At 44.7% G+C, this 17,640-nt stretch overlaps 1 protein-coding gene across 1 annotated transcript in view; it reads right to left on the bottom strand.

Annotated features, from left to right (window-relative positions):
• Positions 1 to 5,371: 5,371 nt before the first annotated feature.
• Positions 5,372 to 17,640, bottom strand: part of cdx1b (caudal type homeobox 1 b) — a 47,500-nt gene continuing 35,231 nt past the window's right edge. The window contains exons 2-3 of the mRNA XM_068043052.1: positions 6,350 to 6,498; positions 5,372 to 5,575 (exon numbers count right to left, since the gene is read on the bottom strand). Of these exons, the coding sequence (XP_067899153.1) occupies positions 5,372 to 5,575; positions 6,350 to 6,498 (353 nt within the window). The remainder of the gene's footprint in view (positions 5,576 to 6,349; positions 6,499 to 17,640) is intronic.

Raw genomic sequence — 17,640 nt, 5'->3', positions numbered from 1 at the left:
ATCCTCGTGGGGCATGCCTACAGAATGTTAACCAATTGGCTGATTCTTGACAGTTCGTCAAACAGCCTTATCTTTCCCCCCAATCTCCAACACTTTTATATCTAACAAGCAAAAGTGTTAGAAGAAATAATGTATTTTTTCAAAGCCCTTGAAATTTTTTGACCCGGGCTTTTTTTTGTTTGCAGCAGTGTCCTGGAGATTAATCAGCAATTCCAGGAGATTCGGCATAGTCCTGGAGGGTTGGAAACCCTCTTTAACTTCCAGGGTTATAAGAGAGGGCCAAGGATCCTGAAGCAGGCCTCACTTTGCTGCTCCCTCTCTCTGCTGCTCAAACCAGAAGCTGCAGCATCGATAGAGCTGCAGCAGGACTTGGTCACTTTGAAGCCATTCGGATCGTACATTTGGAATCAGGTGGTGACTTCTCATTGGGTTCACATCCGCCCGTCCTCTCCTGAGCTAGGTCACAAAGTGCTTCCTGGATGACACCATTGCAACATTCGACATTCATTCAAAAAAAAGAGCAACACTCAACAAGGGTTCACATCCAGCTCAACTCAGCTCCAGATTTGATCACATCTGTGTTGCGCAGTGAGGGGCTCACAAGAACAGGGGCAGAAGGTTCTCCTGGGGGTTTGGGAGGTGGGTGTGGGTGAAGGTGGGGAGGGAAAGGAAAGAGGGGAAAGGTTCACTCCAGATCATGTTCCCACTCCTGCCACGATCAATGATGGAGCAGGGTAGGGCTGAGCCAAAGAGACATCCTGAAGTATAGAAGCTTAAGGGGTGATCTAATTGAGGTGTTAAGATGATTAAAGGAGTTGCTAGAATAGATAAGAGAGAAAGTAGTTCCTCTTGTGGGAGAGTCCAGAACAAGTCGAGCTAGGCTGCTCAGCAGTGATGTCAGGAAGCACTTCTTCACACAAAGGGTAGTGGAAATCTGGAACTCTATCCCCAGAAAATCTGTTGAGGCTGGGGGGGTCAATTAAAAATTTCAAAACTGAGATTGATAAATTTTTGTTGGGTAAGGGGATTTAGTGTTACGGAACTAAGACGGGTAGATGAAGTTAAGATACAAATCAGCCATGATCTAACTGAATGGCAGAACAGGTATGAGGGGCTGAATTGTTTCATTTTGGTCCAAGAGGAAAAGGATGAAAGGGTTAAAAACTAAAAGCAGGAAAAACTTACTGAAATATACTCATAAAAAAGCTAAGAAAATTGAACTCTAATAAATGAGAGAAAACATTTTATTTAAAAAAGGTACCAGCCAACCCTTACAGTCAAGGCTTAAGAATTGCACTGATTTTGAAATATAATCCATCTGAGCCACTGTAGAGGAAACCCAGCTCTGTTTCTAACTGCTGTTTCGGTCATTAAAAAGAAAGAATTATCTTGCATTTCTATAGTGTCTTTCAGAATCTCAGGATGTCCCAAAGTTCTTTACAGTCAATGAAGTCCTTTTGAAGTGTAGTCACTGTTGTAATGTAGGAAATGGGGCAGGGAATTTGCACACAGCAAGATCCCACAAACAGCAATGAGATAAATGACCAGATGGTCTGTGTTTTTAGTGATGTTGGTTGAGGGATAGATATTGGCTCAGGGTCCTTGACAAAATAGTGCTATGGGATCCTTCACGTCCACCTGAGGGGGCAGAGTCTGTTATAATGTGAATCCCAAGATACGGGGTATGCCATTTAGAACTGAGATGAGCAGAAATTTCTTCACTCAGCGGGTGGTGAACCTGTGGAATTCTCTACCGCAGAAGGCAGTGGAGGCCAAGTCGTCAAATATGTTCAAGAACGAGGTAGATATATTTCTTAATGCCAAAGGGATTAAGGATATGGGGAGAAAGCGGGAACAGGGTACTGAATTAGACAATCAGCCATGATCTTTTTTGAATGGCGGAGCAGGCCCGAAGGGCCGAATGGCCTACTCCTGCTCCTATTTTCTATGTTTCTATGTTTACTACAAATTAGCAGTCAGGTATTACAGCACTCATAAAAGGTTGTGGAAGGTGTGAAGATTCCAATTTCTGAGTGAATCTGCAAAGTGACAAGGAACAAACCCAGGTCCTATAACAATGTGTGCTACACACTCGAATACGGAGCAGTGCCCGCTCAAATTGCATGCAGAATGTGCACAGTACAGTGAGAATAGAATGCTTGAACTGTGCTAGTGTAAATAAACAAAGCATTCTGAGTAACACACCAGAAAAAATTATTTTAACCCTCTTATTTTTTAATGCAAAACTGTAGCAAACCACACGCTCTCTATATCACTCATCACAGCAGTAAATGCTCACGTTGTCAGATAGATAATTACTATCAGACTGATGTAGAAACACACTTCTATTAAACCATTCATGAGCAGTGAAACAATTTCATCTGAGTTCCTCTTGACAGAGCAGTCTACCACCATTGCTATAGCAACAGTGCTATTATTGGGGGTGTCATCTGTACAGGTTTCTACATCAGTGACACTCGTCAGGTAGCAAAGTAACACTTGCAGTATGGTTTATTACTCATCTACAGCCCTCAGCACACCTGTCCCCATTAGCTTCTCTGTGGCTTAATTCAAATACCACCCTGTTCTGGGATGTTATTACAGGAAAAAGGAAAGAATTTGCATTTCTATAGCATCTTTAACAACCTCAGGATGTCACAAAGCACTTTACAGCCAATGAAGTATTTCTGAGCTGTAGTTACTGATGAAAGGTCATCGAGCTGAAACGTTAACTCTCCTTCTCTCTCTACAGATGCTGTCTGACCTGCTGAGAATTTCCAGCACTTTCTGTTATTATTACTCAGTGCTGGGAGCTAGCTACGGGTCCCTTTTCTCTTGCTGAATGGGTTGAATTTAGGAGGCAAGGCTAGGACTGCATTTGTACAGCAAGAAAAAGGACATCTTGGACCAGCAATTTTAATGATGGAGGGAAACTAACAACAGCCGAGAGGCGGCAGGTTGGAAACCAGGAACTCACTGTATGGAGACACCAGAACTGAGAGATTATACCTATCAGGAAAGATTGAACAGGCTGGGCCTCTGTTCCCTAGACAAGAGAAGGCTGAGGGGTGACCCGAGAGAGGGTTTTAAATTATGAAAGGGTATGATAGGTTAGACGTAGAGAAAATGTTTCCACTTGTGGGGGGAGACCAAAACTGGTGTCATAAATAAAAACATAGTCGCCAATAGATCCAATAGGCAATTCAGAAGCATCGTCTATTACCCAGAATTGTGGTGAGAATGTGGAACTCACTACCACAAGGAGTAGTTGAGGCATTAACGCATTTAAGGGGAAGCTGGCTAAGAAATGAATAGAAGGGTGAATTGAGAGTGGGAGGAGGCTCATATGGAGCATAAATGCTGGCATGGACCAGCCTAACTGAACAGACTGTTTCCGTGCTGTACATTCTATTTAATTTTCTGTAAGAATCACAGGCAGAGACCCTCGTTCCATCACTGTGAAACAACATTCCCGAGAAAGACATTGATTGGGACAGCAGCTAAGTAAATCACTCTAGATTTGGACAATGGTTCTAGGTTGCTCTTCAGGCTTGAGTAAGGTTAGCTGGACTTGAGTCCCAACTTGGCCATAACAACGAACCAGTCCCCCAAGAGTTTGCTGCTCTCCGTTGGTATCACTGGCCAAAAATATTGGTTGAAGGCATTGATGCACAATGTGTTAATATTGATCTGCATCTGGGGGTCAGGATAGCAGGGAGTGGGAGTTAGTTATTGTTATCTGATCTATGGCTACAAGGTTAGGTTGGAGAAGCAGGGGTTGTTCTCCTTGGAGCAAAGGAAGTTGAGGAGAGATCTGATAGAGGTGTGCAAGATTATGACAGGTTTAGATAAGGCAAATAAAGAAAAGCTGTTCCCATTAACTGGTGGTACAAGTACTAAGGGACACAGATTTAAGGTATTGGGCAAGATATATGAGGGGATGCAAGGAATAACTTTTTATACAGTGAGCAGTAACGACTGGAACCCGCTGCCTATAAGGGTGGTGGAAGTGGGGGTGATCAATGATTTTATAAGGAAATTGGATGGGCACTTGAGGGAAATAAACTTGCTGGGTTATAGGGATAGAGCGGTGGAATGGGGCTGACTGGTTTGCTCTAGAGAGCCAGCATGGACTTGATGGGCCAAATGGCCTCCTTCAGCACCTTAATGACGCTAACACTCTATTTGATGCTGAAAGCCTCATTCTTGCTTTTGTTACCTCCAGATTCCTGGCCAACCTCTCATTTTACACCTTCCATCAAATTCACACCGAGTTCCCTTCACCTGTTACCACCATGCTCACTGACCTAATTGTCAATTAACATCCTCAGATTTAAAATTCACATCCTCGTGCTCAAATCCTTCCAAGACCTTGCCACACCGAGCTCTCGACATCCTCTAATTCTGGTCTCTTCCGCATCACCGATTTTAATCACTCCACCATTGCTGTGCCCTCGGCTGCCTCAGCCCTTAAGCTCTGAAATTCCCTCCCTAATCGTCTCCACCGCTCTCTCCTCCTTTAAGATGCTCCTTAAAAATCTACCTCTTTGACCAAGCTTTTGGTCACCTGTCCTAATATCTCCTCAGGTGGCTACGTGTCAATTTTTACCTTGAAGTGCCTTTTGCTATGTTAAAGGTACTATATAATTGCAAGTTGCTGTTGTACCATTTTTAGGTGACTTCCATTCCAATTCCATGGAGACAGGACACGGAATGAAATATAAAAAGCAGGGAGGTTAAGGAGTGTTTCTTGTCAAAAAACTGTTTCTGGAGGTCCAATGTGAAAATGTTGTGATGTTATGGTATAGTACACCTTTTAGAATAATATATTCTTTCTTAAAAAATAAACGAGCCCCTTTAACTACATGAAATATATTACAGCCTATCCAAAAACAAATTCAAAAGCATTCACGACAGCAAGGAGAGATGTTTGATAAGGCAGACACTTATCCCACTTGGGACCAGACAACCTTGGCTGTGAATGCAGCCTCCAGAAAGATAAACTGCATAACAAATGTCTGTTTCAAGAGACAGCTCCGCCATTTCTCCATTTAGTTCGGCGTCCCCCGGACAGTTATTAAGGTTTGTCAATGAATTGTCATCTGTGGCAAAGCATAGGTCAGAGTTCATGCCTCGATCCCAACCGCCCACACCCTCCCTTCTCTTTTCTTCCCTCTCCCCCTCCGCCCTCCCCAGCTTTTGAGAGAGGGAGAATAAAGGCGGCATTCCCAAGTTTTCAATGGCATCACCTCCCAAAGAATAAAATGGCTGCCTCTTCATGTCAAAGACAAGTCTCTTCTTCACTCAAACCACCGCACGGCCGATCCAGAATAGAGTAGGCCCGTTGCCCAGGAGATGCAAAGGAGTGGGGTTATGACAAGTATTCCTCTTTGATAGTCAGCGGAATGGACTGGGAGACAAGGTTACTGCTGCTGCTAACCAATCCGATGGCTGTCGCGGCCCCGGGAACTGGTGGGGTGGACGTTGTCGTGCTGGCTTGCTGTGACTGCTGTTGCATCTTCTTCTTGTTGATTTTTCTCTCTTTTGCCCGTCTGTTCTGGAACCAAATCTTCACCTGGGATGGAGCAAGAGAAAAGAATGTGCAATCATAATCAAAACGTCCTCTGCCACTCCAAGCTCAAATAAACAGACAGAATTTTTTCTTACTTTATTTTTGAACGTAAGCTTAGTGATGTAAGTGTTAAAAATAGAACACCCTCCCATTTTTAGCATCAAACACTCCCAGGGCAGGTACAGCACTGGGTTAGAGACAGAGTAAAGCTCCCTCTACACTGTCCCATCAAACACTCCCAGGGCAGGTACAGTACAGGCTGGATACACAGTAAAAAAGTAAAGCTTCCTCTACACTGTCCCATCAAACACCCAATGTCCCAACACACGCACACTGACATAAGGATATGCACAATCACACATGCATGCGTGAATCCATGCATACACACATGGACAACCACAGACACACTAGCACACGAACACACACACACACACACGAACACACACACACACACACGAACACACACGAACACACACACACACACACACACAGACACACACACACACAGACACACACACACACACAAAGGAGCTGGTCCCTGGGTAAATTTTTCCCCTACCTTGGCCCAGGGAAACTGAGACCATTTCCTCCACTTGCTAAACATAGACCAAGGGTCAATCTTGTGATCTTGCTGGGCTCTATGTCTCAGCACATCACTGACCAGTGACACCCCCCATACCCCCACCAGCAACACACACACACCCACCCCCCTCAACCCCAGCAATAGTTTGCTTCAATCTGTCCATCTACCCTTATACATAAATGAGGCACACTCACCTGTCTTTCAGACAATCCTAATGCAAGTGCCAATTCTGACTTCCTGCGAATGGTTATATACCTGCTGTAGTGGAATTCCTTCTCCAACTCCAGCCTTTGGTGGTCAGTGTACACCACTCGGTACTTGTCTTTCGTCCTGGTTTTGCCTGCTGATGGAATGAAAGGAATAATCAGATTTATTAAACGAGGCAAGTCCTGGATTGAACACAAAAGAATCTCTGCCTCGCAACCAGTGAAATATACTCAAGTTCAGTACCGTCCCACACATTAGCCACAAGCCATGTCTGGCCAACTGGCAATCCCGATCTGGTTATATATGTTTAGGAACATAGGAACAGGAGGAGGCCGTTCAGCCCCTCGAGCCTGTTCCACCATTCAATGAGATCATATCTATTTTGTTCTTTCATGGGATGTGTCGCTGGCAAGGCCAGTATTTGTTGCCTATCCTTAATTGCCCTTGAGAAGGAGGTGATGAGCCACCTTCTTGAAACACTGCAGTCCATGTGGGGTAGGTATACCCACAGTGCTGTTAGGAAGGGAGTTCCAGGATTTTGACCTAGCAACAGTGAAAGAATGGCAATATAGTTCCAAGTCAGGATGGTGTGTGCCTTGGAGGGGAACTTGCAGGTGGTGGTGTTGCCCTGCATGGCTGCCCTTGTCCTGCTAGGTGGTAGAGGTCGCGGGCTTGGAATGTGCTGTCAAAGGAGGCTTGATGAGTTGCTGCAATACATCTTGTATATGGTGTACACTGCTGCCACTGTGTTCCTGCAGTGGAGGGAGTGAATGTTGAAGGTGGTAGATGGCGTGCTGATTAAGTGGGTTGCTTTGTCCTGGATGGTGTCGAGCTTCTTCAGTGTTGTTGGAGCCACACTCATCCAGGCAAGTGGAGAATTCCATTCCTGACTTGTGCCTTGTAGACGATGGACAGGCTTTGGGGAGTCAGGAGGTGAGTTACTTGCCGCAGAATTCCCAGTTTCTGATCTGCTCCTGTAGCCACACAACTTATACAGCTGGTCAAGTTCAGTTTCTGGTCAATGGTAACTCCCAGGAAGTTAATGGTGGTGGATTCAGTGATGGTAATGCTGTTGAATGTCAACAGCATCTCAACTCCTTATACACACCTTGGTTCGTAACCTTTAATACCCTTACCCAACAAATTTCTGATTAGTAAATAATAAATGAGTTATAGACTCTGACATCTGCCATTAGAATTCTCTACCCCATACTCAGACGTTGAGTATATTCAAGGCTGAGATGGATAGATTTTGCTCAGGGAATCAAGAGATATGGGATAGGGCAGAGTAGTGGAAATGATCTTATTGAATGGCACAGCAGGCTCAAGGGGAGATATGGCCTACTCCTGCTTCTATTTCTTATGTTCTGCTGAGATCTCAATACTCACATTCATGTGCTGCATGAGCGTGAACTTTAACCTTTCGTCAACAAAATGGTAAGATGGAAAGTGAGCAAGTGTATTTGGTTCTTGTGGCTCCTTTACTCCCTGGCTCGCTGAATGTGGTAGATGTTTAAGTTAATATACAAACATTACATGAGTATGTGTGTGAGGTATTTCCTAATAAAGATAATGCATTGCCCTTCTTCAATTTCTGTTGGACAATATTGACCTAAGGAAGAAAGGAAGACTTGCATTTCTTTAGCGCCTTTCACAATCTCAGTATGTCCCTAAGCGCTTTACAGCCAATGAAGTACTTTTGAAGCAATGCCACATTGAGGAGGTAGTGGTGTAGCAGCAATGTCATTAGACTATTAATCTAAAAGCCTGTGTGAGTGAACTAGGGGTGTGGGTTCAAACCCCACCAAGGCAGTTGGTGGAATTTAAATTCAATTAATTAATTTTTGAAAATCTGGAATTGGAAGCTAGTTTTAGTAATGGTGTCATGAAACTTTCATCAATTGTCATTAAAAAAAAACCATCTGGTTCGCTAATGTCCTTTAGGGAAGGAAATCTGCTGTCCTTACCTGGTCTGGCCTACATGTGACTCCAGACCCACAGCAATGTGATTGACTCTGAAATGCCCTCTGAAATGGCCTAGCAAGTCACTCAGATCAAGGGCAATTAGGGATGGGCAACAAATGCTGGCCTTGCCAGTGACACCCACATCCCATGAAAAAGAATTTTTAAAAACTGTTGTAATGTAGGACACACAACAAGCTCCCACAAACAACAATGTGATAACATCCCAAAAATCTTGGTTTGAGGGTGGTTGAGGGAAAAATGTTGGGCAGAACACCAGGAAGAACTCCCCTGCTCTTCTTCAAAATAGTGCCTTGAGATCTTTTACACCCACTTGAGAAGGCAAACAAGACCCCCGTTTCATTTTTTGAAGTTCATTGAGGGGATGTGGGTGTCGCTGGTAAAGTCATTATCCGTCCCGAGTTGCCCTGAGAAAGTGGCGGGTGAGTCGCCTTCCTAAACTGCAGGTAACATTTTGATACACCAAAGTGTCTTACTAGGACACTTCAGGGAGCAGTTAATAGTCAACCACTTTGATGTGGCTCTGGAGTTATGTATAGGCCCAGACCCAGTAAAGACCGTAGGTTTCCTTCCCTAAAGGACCATTAGTGAACCACTTGGGTTTTTAGTGCCAGATTTATTTTAAAATACTGCAACCAAGCTCTCAAACTGTCGATGGTGGGATTTGACCTCTCTTCCATTTGGATTATTGGTCTGATAACGTATGTAGTTCAGTACCATAGCACATATAGCATGAAGCAGACAGAACAGCACTCAATAATTTGGGCGGCACAGTGGCGCAGTGGTTAGCACCGCAGCCTCATAGCTCTAGCGACCCGGGTACTGCCTGTGTGGAGTTTGCAAGTTCTCCCTGTGACTGCGTGGGTTTCTGCTGGGTGCTCTGGTTTCCTCCCACAGCCAAAGACTTGCAGGTTGATAGGTAAATTGGCCATTGTAAATTGCACCGAGTGTAGGTAGGAGAATGGTGGGGATGTGGTAGGGAATATGGGATTAATGTTGGATTAGTATAAATGGATGGTTGTTGGTTGGCACAGACTTGGTGGGCCGAAGGGCCTGTTTCAGTGCTGTATCTCTAAATAAATAAACACAAGAAATAGGAGCAGCAGTAGACCATATGGCCCATCAAGTCTGCTCTGCCATTCAATACGATCATGGCTGATCTTGGGCTTCAATTCCACTTTCCCGCCCGCTCCCCATATCCCTTGATACCCTGCGAGACCAAAAATCTATCTCCCTCAGTACTACATTGCAGTGTCAGCCTAGATTCTGGGTTGAATCTTGACTTTGTGTGATATTGTAAAACGGGTGATGGCGTATCTACTTCACATCCCTCCTCGGTTTGTTTTGTACCCTTTTCCCCTCACCCACCTCAGGACGGGAAAGGCAGGATATTTTATGATGAAGGGTCGCAGACCTGAAACGTTAACTCTGTTTCTCTCTCCACAGATGCTGCCAGACCTGCTGGGTATTTCCAGCACTTTCTGTTCTCATTTCAGAATTCCAGCACCCGCAGTTTATTTGCTCTTATGATATTTTCTGTGTTTTTGTTGTTGGAATAAACAGGTTTTTCATGCTCGCGTGCAAGTGGTGAGGGTGGAGTAGCCGAACAGCATGAAAGCAGCACAGCAACCAGTGGAAAATATGTCTGCCCAACAAAAGCCAAACCACAGGCAACCAGCGTGAGTCACGACTCAGTGAAACAGCAAAGTGTCTAAGTGTGCTAACTCAGGTTAACTCCATAATAAGACAGCTGCAGTGCTGGATTCATGCAAAGTGTGTAATATAACTCCTGTAGTAGCATGCCTGTTTATTGCTGGCATCTCCGCACTTATCTGGGCACAAAAAGAAGGTGCAACATGCCATCCTATCATAGAATGCTACAGCACAGGAAGAGGCCATTCCGCCCATCGTGCCTGTGCTGGCTCTTTGAAAGACCTATCCAATTACTCCCACTCTCCCCTGCTCTTTCCTCACAGCCCTATAAAATTATTCCCCTTCAAGTATTCATCCAATTCTCTGTCGAAAGTTGCTGCTTCCACTGCCCTTTCAGGCAGTGCATTCCAGATCACAACAACTCGCTGGGTAAGAAATCTTTCTCTACACACCCAGACTGGTCCCCACCCCAGGGACCTTCCGCTCAGCAAATTCCCGATGGGTCCGAAGCTACAGCTAATGACGAGCACTTTCCACTTCAGCGACCGCCATTCTGAGTGGGTTGGAGTTGCCAACCATCCAGGATTGCCCCAGGGGTCACCAGGAATTGAAGGTCAATCCCCAGGATACTGCTGCGAGAAAAACCCAGGGGAAACATCAGAGGGACATGAAAAAAAAATTGTTTTATTTATTTGTTTTTAAAATATTGGAGATATTGAGCAAAGTTATGAAGCACCTTGGGATGTTTAATATGTTAAAGGTGCTATATAAATATAAGTTGTTGTTGTTGCAGGGAGCAGGCTATTTAACCAGCTGGCTAACTGGGGGCTATCATAATGTTATTTCTTACCAAAGTTACATCAGACAAGCAGGAGCACCCCAGTGATAGATCCCAGCACTCCAGCGATAGACCCTAGCAAACGTCACTGAGTATCACAGTGCGAGTGAGAGCTGCCTTGTGTCAGCCGTGGCTCAGTGAGTAGCACTTGCCTCTGAGTCAGACATTGAGGGTTGAAGCTCCCCTATCTCCAAAAGGCTTGAGCAAAAAATCTAGGCTGACGCTCCCGGTGCCATTACTGATGGAGTGCTGCACTGTCAAAGGTGCCATCTTTCAGATGAGATGTTAAACCAAGGCCCTGTCTGCTCTCTCAGGTACATGTAAAATAAAAACCATGTCACTACTTCAAATGTATCATGGGCCATATTTATCCCTCAATCAACATCACTGAAATAGAGTATCTGGTCATTGTTTGCATGTGGAAATTTGCTGTTCACAAATTGCCTGCTGTGTTTCCTATGTTATTGGATTAACTACACTTGAAGAGGTTCTTCATTGGATTAAAAAGAACATTAGAGCATCCCGAGGAAATGAAAGGTGGCACTGAAACCCAAGTCCTTTCTTTTCAGAGACCAGAGACATTACTGCCTGTGACTCCAGTCTGGTGACCATCGCCACCCTTGATGTTTCTCACACTGGCCCTTTGCATTCTGCCTGTCCATTTCCTCAGACTGTAGAAGGCACCCAGCAGTTTTTCAGCTAACAAACCATCATTTGTAGACAGGTCGATGATGCCAATTGAGTTGCCCCTCCCTGTCTTCAATTAGCGCAGACCCGGGATTGAGCCTATCTGTAGAGCTCAGTATCAAAATAGGGGTAGAGCTTGAAACATTTGGGGATGATTTTCCCTAGATACTTTAGCTGGTAAAGAGCCTCCAAGGTGGCCAAGGTGGTATCTTAAGCTGAAACTCCAGTTTAGCCCGTGTTTAGAGCAAGGCACCATCTTGCTAAAGCAGATGAAGTGCCTGCTGGGGAATGCCCGCCCAGAGGATTGCTAAGGGGCTGATTGCCAATTAAATTACCTGCTGGCACCTAATAAAGCAGCTGCACGCTGGTTTGGTGGTCATTGCTGAGTGCATGCTGCTGGAGATTTGAACAGGGCTTTTGAAACACATCGGGAGACTTTCTGGGACTCTTTGTCAAGACTTCGCCAACACTCCGTCAACATCTATTCTGGAAATTCTCTGAGGACTTCACCTAAATGGAGTAAGTGCTGTACTACATCACCTTACTGGATGCCTTATAGGAGTCACTTTGAGAAAGGGAGTGCTTGGCAGCATCTTGCTAGAGGTGCCCCTTGGTCTGCAGGAGGAATGGGAAGAGGAGATGAAGACAGGCAGAGCAGTACCAGCTGCTGTACGAGAGAGGACAAGGAAGGTGAGGTGGTCTCCTTCACCCCTGCAGGTAGAGGTCATCCCCCCTCCTCTGGACCACGTCCACAAGGACCTACAGTGTCGTGTCCAAGGACCCGTGCACCCTCTCACTCTGTGCCCTGAGCCAGCCTGAAATGTGCCACAGTCTGTCAGCCAGGGCACTGCACACCTTCAGTAGATGTGGGTGCGTGGAGCCCACATATACTGCTCCTTGGAATTTGGGTCTAATCAGCATTTGAGTACTAAACATGTAGGTTTCTGGTTAACACTTCCAGACAGTTCAAATTATGGTTATCAGCAAATAGGACTAAAATTACACACTAAAACCAGACTTTCAAACAGGCATGTCCTATTAGCACCGCACCATTCAGTGTTCGTTTTCACCCTTTCACCAGAGTAACTCCCTGCCCCCACAATACGTTTTATCATTAGTAAACGGAACCTCCAAGATTTACAAAGAGCTTGGGGCCACCCTCAGCCCATCGTGGCTCTGCTAACTCTTTGCTGGAGCAATCCATAAAAGGTCCCACTGTTCCATATTCTCCCCCATAGCCTGTAACTTTCTCTGCTTCAAATTATAATTCTTTTACTTTAAAAGCAGCAATGGTTTCTGCCTTAACCACTCCCTGTGACAACGCATTCCATGTGTCAACAACACTCTGTGCAAAACTAATTCTCCAAACCTCTCTCCTCACTCATTTGGTGACGAGAAAGATCATCCTCAATAAGAAGAAAACAAATCTTTCCCTGTGAAAACCTTTGAAGGTTTTAAAAACCTGTATCAAATCTCCAATTAGCCTTCTCTGCTCCACTGTACATAGTCTAGTAAAGCACACGTGGAGTTCACTGCACACTACAACAACAACTTTTAATGTAAGAAAATGTTCCAAAGAGTTTCACAGGAGTGGTATCAATGAAAAGTTGACACTAAGCCACGTGTGGAGATATTAGGTCAGATGACCAAGAGCTTGGTTGAACGGGTAGGTTTTAAGGAGCATCGTAAAGGAGAAAAGTGAGGCTGAGAGGTTTAGGGAGGGAATTCTAGAACTTAGGGCCCAGGCCGTTGAAGACATGGCTTCCAATGGAGCAATTAAAATCAAGGATGTTCAAGAGGCCTGGATTAGTGCGGTACAGATATCTCAGAGGGCTGCACATTAGAAGAGGTTACACAGATAGGGAGGGGTGAGGCCATGGAGGGATTCGAAAACAAGGATGCAAATTTTAAATTCAAGGCATTACTTAACCAGGAACCAATGTAGATCTACCAGCAAAGGGGTGATGGGTAAATGGGACTTGGCGTGAGTTAGGATATGAGCAGCACAGTTTTACACGACCTCAAGTTTATGGAGGGTAGAAAGTGGGAGGCCAGCCAGGAGTGTGTTGCAATAGTTAAGCCTAGAGATAGATAACAAAGTCATGGATGAGTGTTTCAACAGCAGATGAGCTGAGGTGGCAGCAGAGAGGGTTAACCGAATATACAAAAAGGATATAGAGGCACTGGAGAAGCTGCAAAAGATATTTACAAGGATGGACACCAGAACTGGGAGGTTATAACTACTGAACAGACTGGGCTCTTTTTTCTAGAAGAGGGAAGGCTAAGGGGTGACCTAATAGAGTACCTTAACACAATGAAGGGGTTTGATAGGATAGACGTAGAAAAGATGTTTCCACTTGTGGAGGACTCCAAAATTAGGGGCCATAAATATGAGATAGTCATTAATAAATCCAATAGGGAATTCAGGAGACATTCCCTTCCCCAGAATGTGGAACTGACCAGCTGAGGTGAATAACATAGATGCATTTAAGGGGGAGCTAGAAAATGATATGAGGGACAAAAGAATAAAAGGATATGCTGATAGAATGAGATGAAGCAGAAGTGGGAGGAGGCTTGTGTAGAGTGTAGCAACAGCATGGACCAATTGGGGCGAATGGCCTGTTTTAGTGCTGGGAATCCTATCTAATATGTCTCCTCATGATGATAGTTTCCCAACCCTGGCATCTACATTGTGTGCTCTCTATCGTTTTAATGTCCTTTCTTAAAATGACATCCAAAACAATACTCTAACTGGCTGAACCAGGAACAAGTTTATCATTCCCACTTTGCATTGTGCTCAATGCCGTACATATAAATGCCACAGTGTTACTGGCTTTTTATGGCTTTATTTGCCTGCAAACTCACTTTTAAGGAATTATGTAATTGCAATCTTAAATCTGTCTGTTTCCCCACATGTTTCCACATCTTTCTGTTGAGTTTATCCTTCCATTCAGTGTATAAATTTTTATGTATCTGCCACTTGTCTACCCATTCTAATACCCAGTCCATTACCTTGCAACCTACTGGTAACGACATGCAACATGTGTCATTTTTTTTAATTCTTTAAAAACAAATAATGTTCATCAAAAGGCTGGGATCTAACCCTAACCACAGCCTTCCACAGCCCAAATACACTCTACCCTAACGTACACTCTACCCACCCATTTAATCTCCACCCACAGCCCAAATACACTCTACCCTAACATACACTCTACCCACCCATTTAATCTCCTCCCACAGCCCATGTACACTCTACTCTAACATACACTCTACCCACCCATTTAATCTCCTTCCACAGCCCAAATACACTCTACTCTAACATACACTCTACCCACCCATTTAATCTCCTCCCACAGCCCATGTACACTATACTCTAACATACACTCTACCCACCCATTTAATCTCCTCCCACAGCCCATGTACACTATACTTTAACATACACTCTACCCACCCATTTAATCTCCTCCCACAGCCCATGTACACTCTACCCTAACGTACACTCTACCCACCCATTTAATCTCCTCCCACAGCCCATGTACACTATACTCTAACATACACTCTACCCACCCATTTAATCTCCTCCCACAGCCCATGTACACTCTACTTTAACATACACTCTACCCACCCATTTAATCTCCTCCCACAGCCCATGTACACTATACTTTAACATCCACTCTACCCACCCATTTAATCTCCTCCCACAGCCCATGTACACTATACTTTAACATACACTCTACCCACCCATTTAATCTCCTCCCACAGCCCATGTACACTCTACTCTAACATACACTCTACCCACCCATTTAATCTCCTCCCACAGCCCATGTACACTCTACTCTAACATACACTCTACCCACCCATTTAATCTCCTCCCACAGCCCATGTACACTATACTCTAACATACACTCTACCCACCCATTTAATCTCCTCCCACAGCCCATGTACTCTCTACTCTAACATACACTCTACCCACCCATTTAATCTCCTCCCACAGCTCTTGTACACTCTACTCTAACATACGCTCTACCCACCCATTTAACCTCCTTCCACAGCCCATGTACACTCTACCCTTACACTCTACCCACCCATTTAATCTCCTCCCACAGCCCGTGTACACTCTACCCTAACATACACTCTACCCACCCATTTAATTTCCTCCCACAGCCCGTGTACACTCTACCCTAGCATACACTCTACCCACCCATTTAATCTCCTCCCACAGCTCTTGTACACTCTACTCTAACATACGCTCTACCCACCCATTTAACCTCCTTCCACAGCCCATGTACACTCTACCCTTACACTCTACCCACCTATTTAATTTCCTCCCACAGCCCGTGTACACTCTACCCTAGCATACACTCTACCCACCCATTTAATTTCCTCCCACAGCCTGTGTACACTCTACCCTAGCATACACTCTACCCACCCATTTAATCTCCTCCCACAGCTCTTGTACACTCTACTCTAACATACGCTCTACCCACCCATTTAACCTCCTTCCACAGCCCATGTACACTCTACCCTTACACTCTACCCACCCATTTAATTTCCTCCCACAGCCCGTGTACACTCTACCCTAGCATACACTCTACCCACCCATTTAATCTCCTCCCACAGCCCATGTACACTCTACCCTCACATACACTCTACCCACCCATTTAATCTCCTCCCATAGCAAGATCATCTGCTTTTAGTGTTGTCGCTTTCGCATAAATATTGGCCCAGGACATCAGAGAGAACTGTGCTGCTCTTCTTCAAATAGGGATCATTTCCGTCTACCTGAGGGGGCAGTCTGGGCTTTGGTTTAGCTTGTCATCTGAAAGGTGCCTCCAACTATGCAGTACTCCCTCAGTACATTGAAGTGTTAGCCTGGATTGGAAACCCCCGGGTCTGTTAAAGTAACAGTGGATGACTCTAATTTAGAAAGTCACCTCCCCACGTTTCTTAGCATAAGAATGCGCTGTACATTATGCAGGTGATCCCATTACATGCCTGGAGTCTGTCACCTGAGTTGACACTTCAGGGTAGTACTGAGTGAGAGGTGTGCTCTTGAAGGTTCTGCCTCACACTGAGGCTCTGCCTGACCTTTCAGGTGAATATGAAAGACCATGTGATACTGTCTGAAGAACATAGAAATTGTGAGAGGGAAAAATATCAATACCCATCTAATTCACCTTCTACCATCCTGGTAATCAATTGATCCAACAATAAGAACCAAAAGCAACACGAGGAAAGACTTTTTTTTTACACAGCGAGTGGTTAGGATCTGGAATGCTCTGCCTGAGAGTGTGGTGGAGGCAGGTTCAATCATGGCTTTCAAAAGAAAATTGGATAATTATCTGAAGAGAAAGAATTTGCAGGACCACAGGGAAGAGGCAAGGGAGTGGGACTAGCTGTGTTGCTCCTGCATTGAGCCAGTATGGACACAATGGGGCGAATAGCCTCCTTCTGAGCTGTAACCATTTCATGATTCTATGAACAGTAATGCAGTTTTTAACTAATCATATCAATCAATCTCCATCAATAAGTCTACAGCAGACCCAGACATGATCGGAGGAAAACCTCCAGTGGTCCATAGGTCTAAAGTCACATGTTCCTCCCAGGTACGCTACACTCACCTCATGTCATGTCTCAAAATTATTCAAACGCTGCATCCCAAAATGCTGTATATTAGGAGAAAGCTCACTCGTGTACTGAACATTCTTCCCTCAACCCAAGAAAAAATGATTAGTTGGTTCTTCATCTCGTTGCTGTTTATGGGATCTTGCTGTGTATACAATGGCTGCCACTTTTGTCCATACAGAACAATCACTGCATTCATTAATTCATTGTGAGCGGTGTGATAAGTAGCTGCATAATTCTTTTGAGTGAAGAGATCTGAGTAGCTGCTTGATAAATTATTGATCAGGTAGACATGTTAATCAGAGCCCGGGAGTAAGTCAATTTGAAATCGCCTTATTATCCCGCTCGTTCCACTGTTTCTGCTCCATGTTTTGACTGCGTGCTCCAATCGAACTTTATTACCTGGTGAATTCCAGTTGTACTGCAATTTATCCCTCTTTACTGTCAACATAATTGAAGGCCAATTGCACAATGTCTCCGCTGACAGAAAGT

This window comes from Heterodontus francisci, chromosome 12 (genome assembly GCF_036365525.1).
Source record: "Heterodontus francisci isolate sHetFra1 chromosome 12, sHetFra1.hap1, whole genome shotgun sequence".
Taxonomy (NCBI): Eukaryota; Metazoa; Chordata; class Chondrichthyes; order Heterodontiformes; family Heterodontidae; genus Heterodontus; species Heterodontus francisci.
Note: the sequence above shows the minus strand (reverse complement) of the source record. Positions and strands in the feature narration are given on the sequence as shown.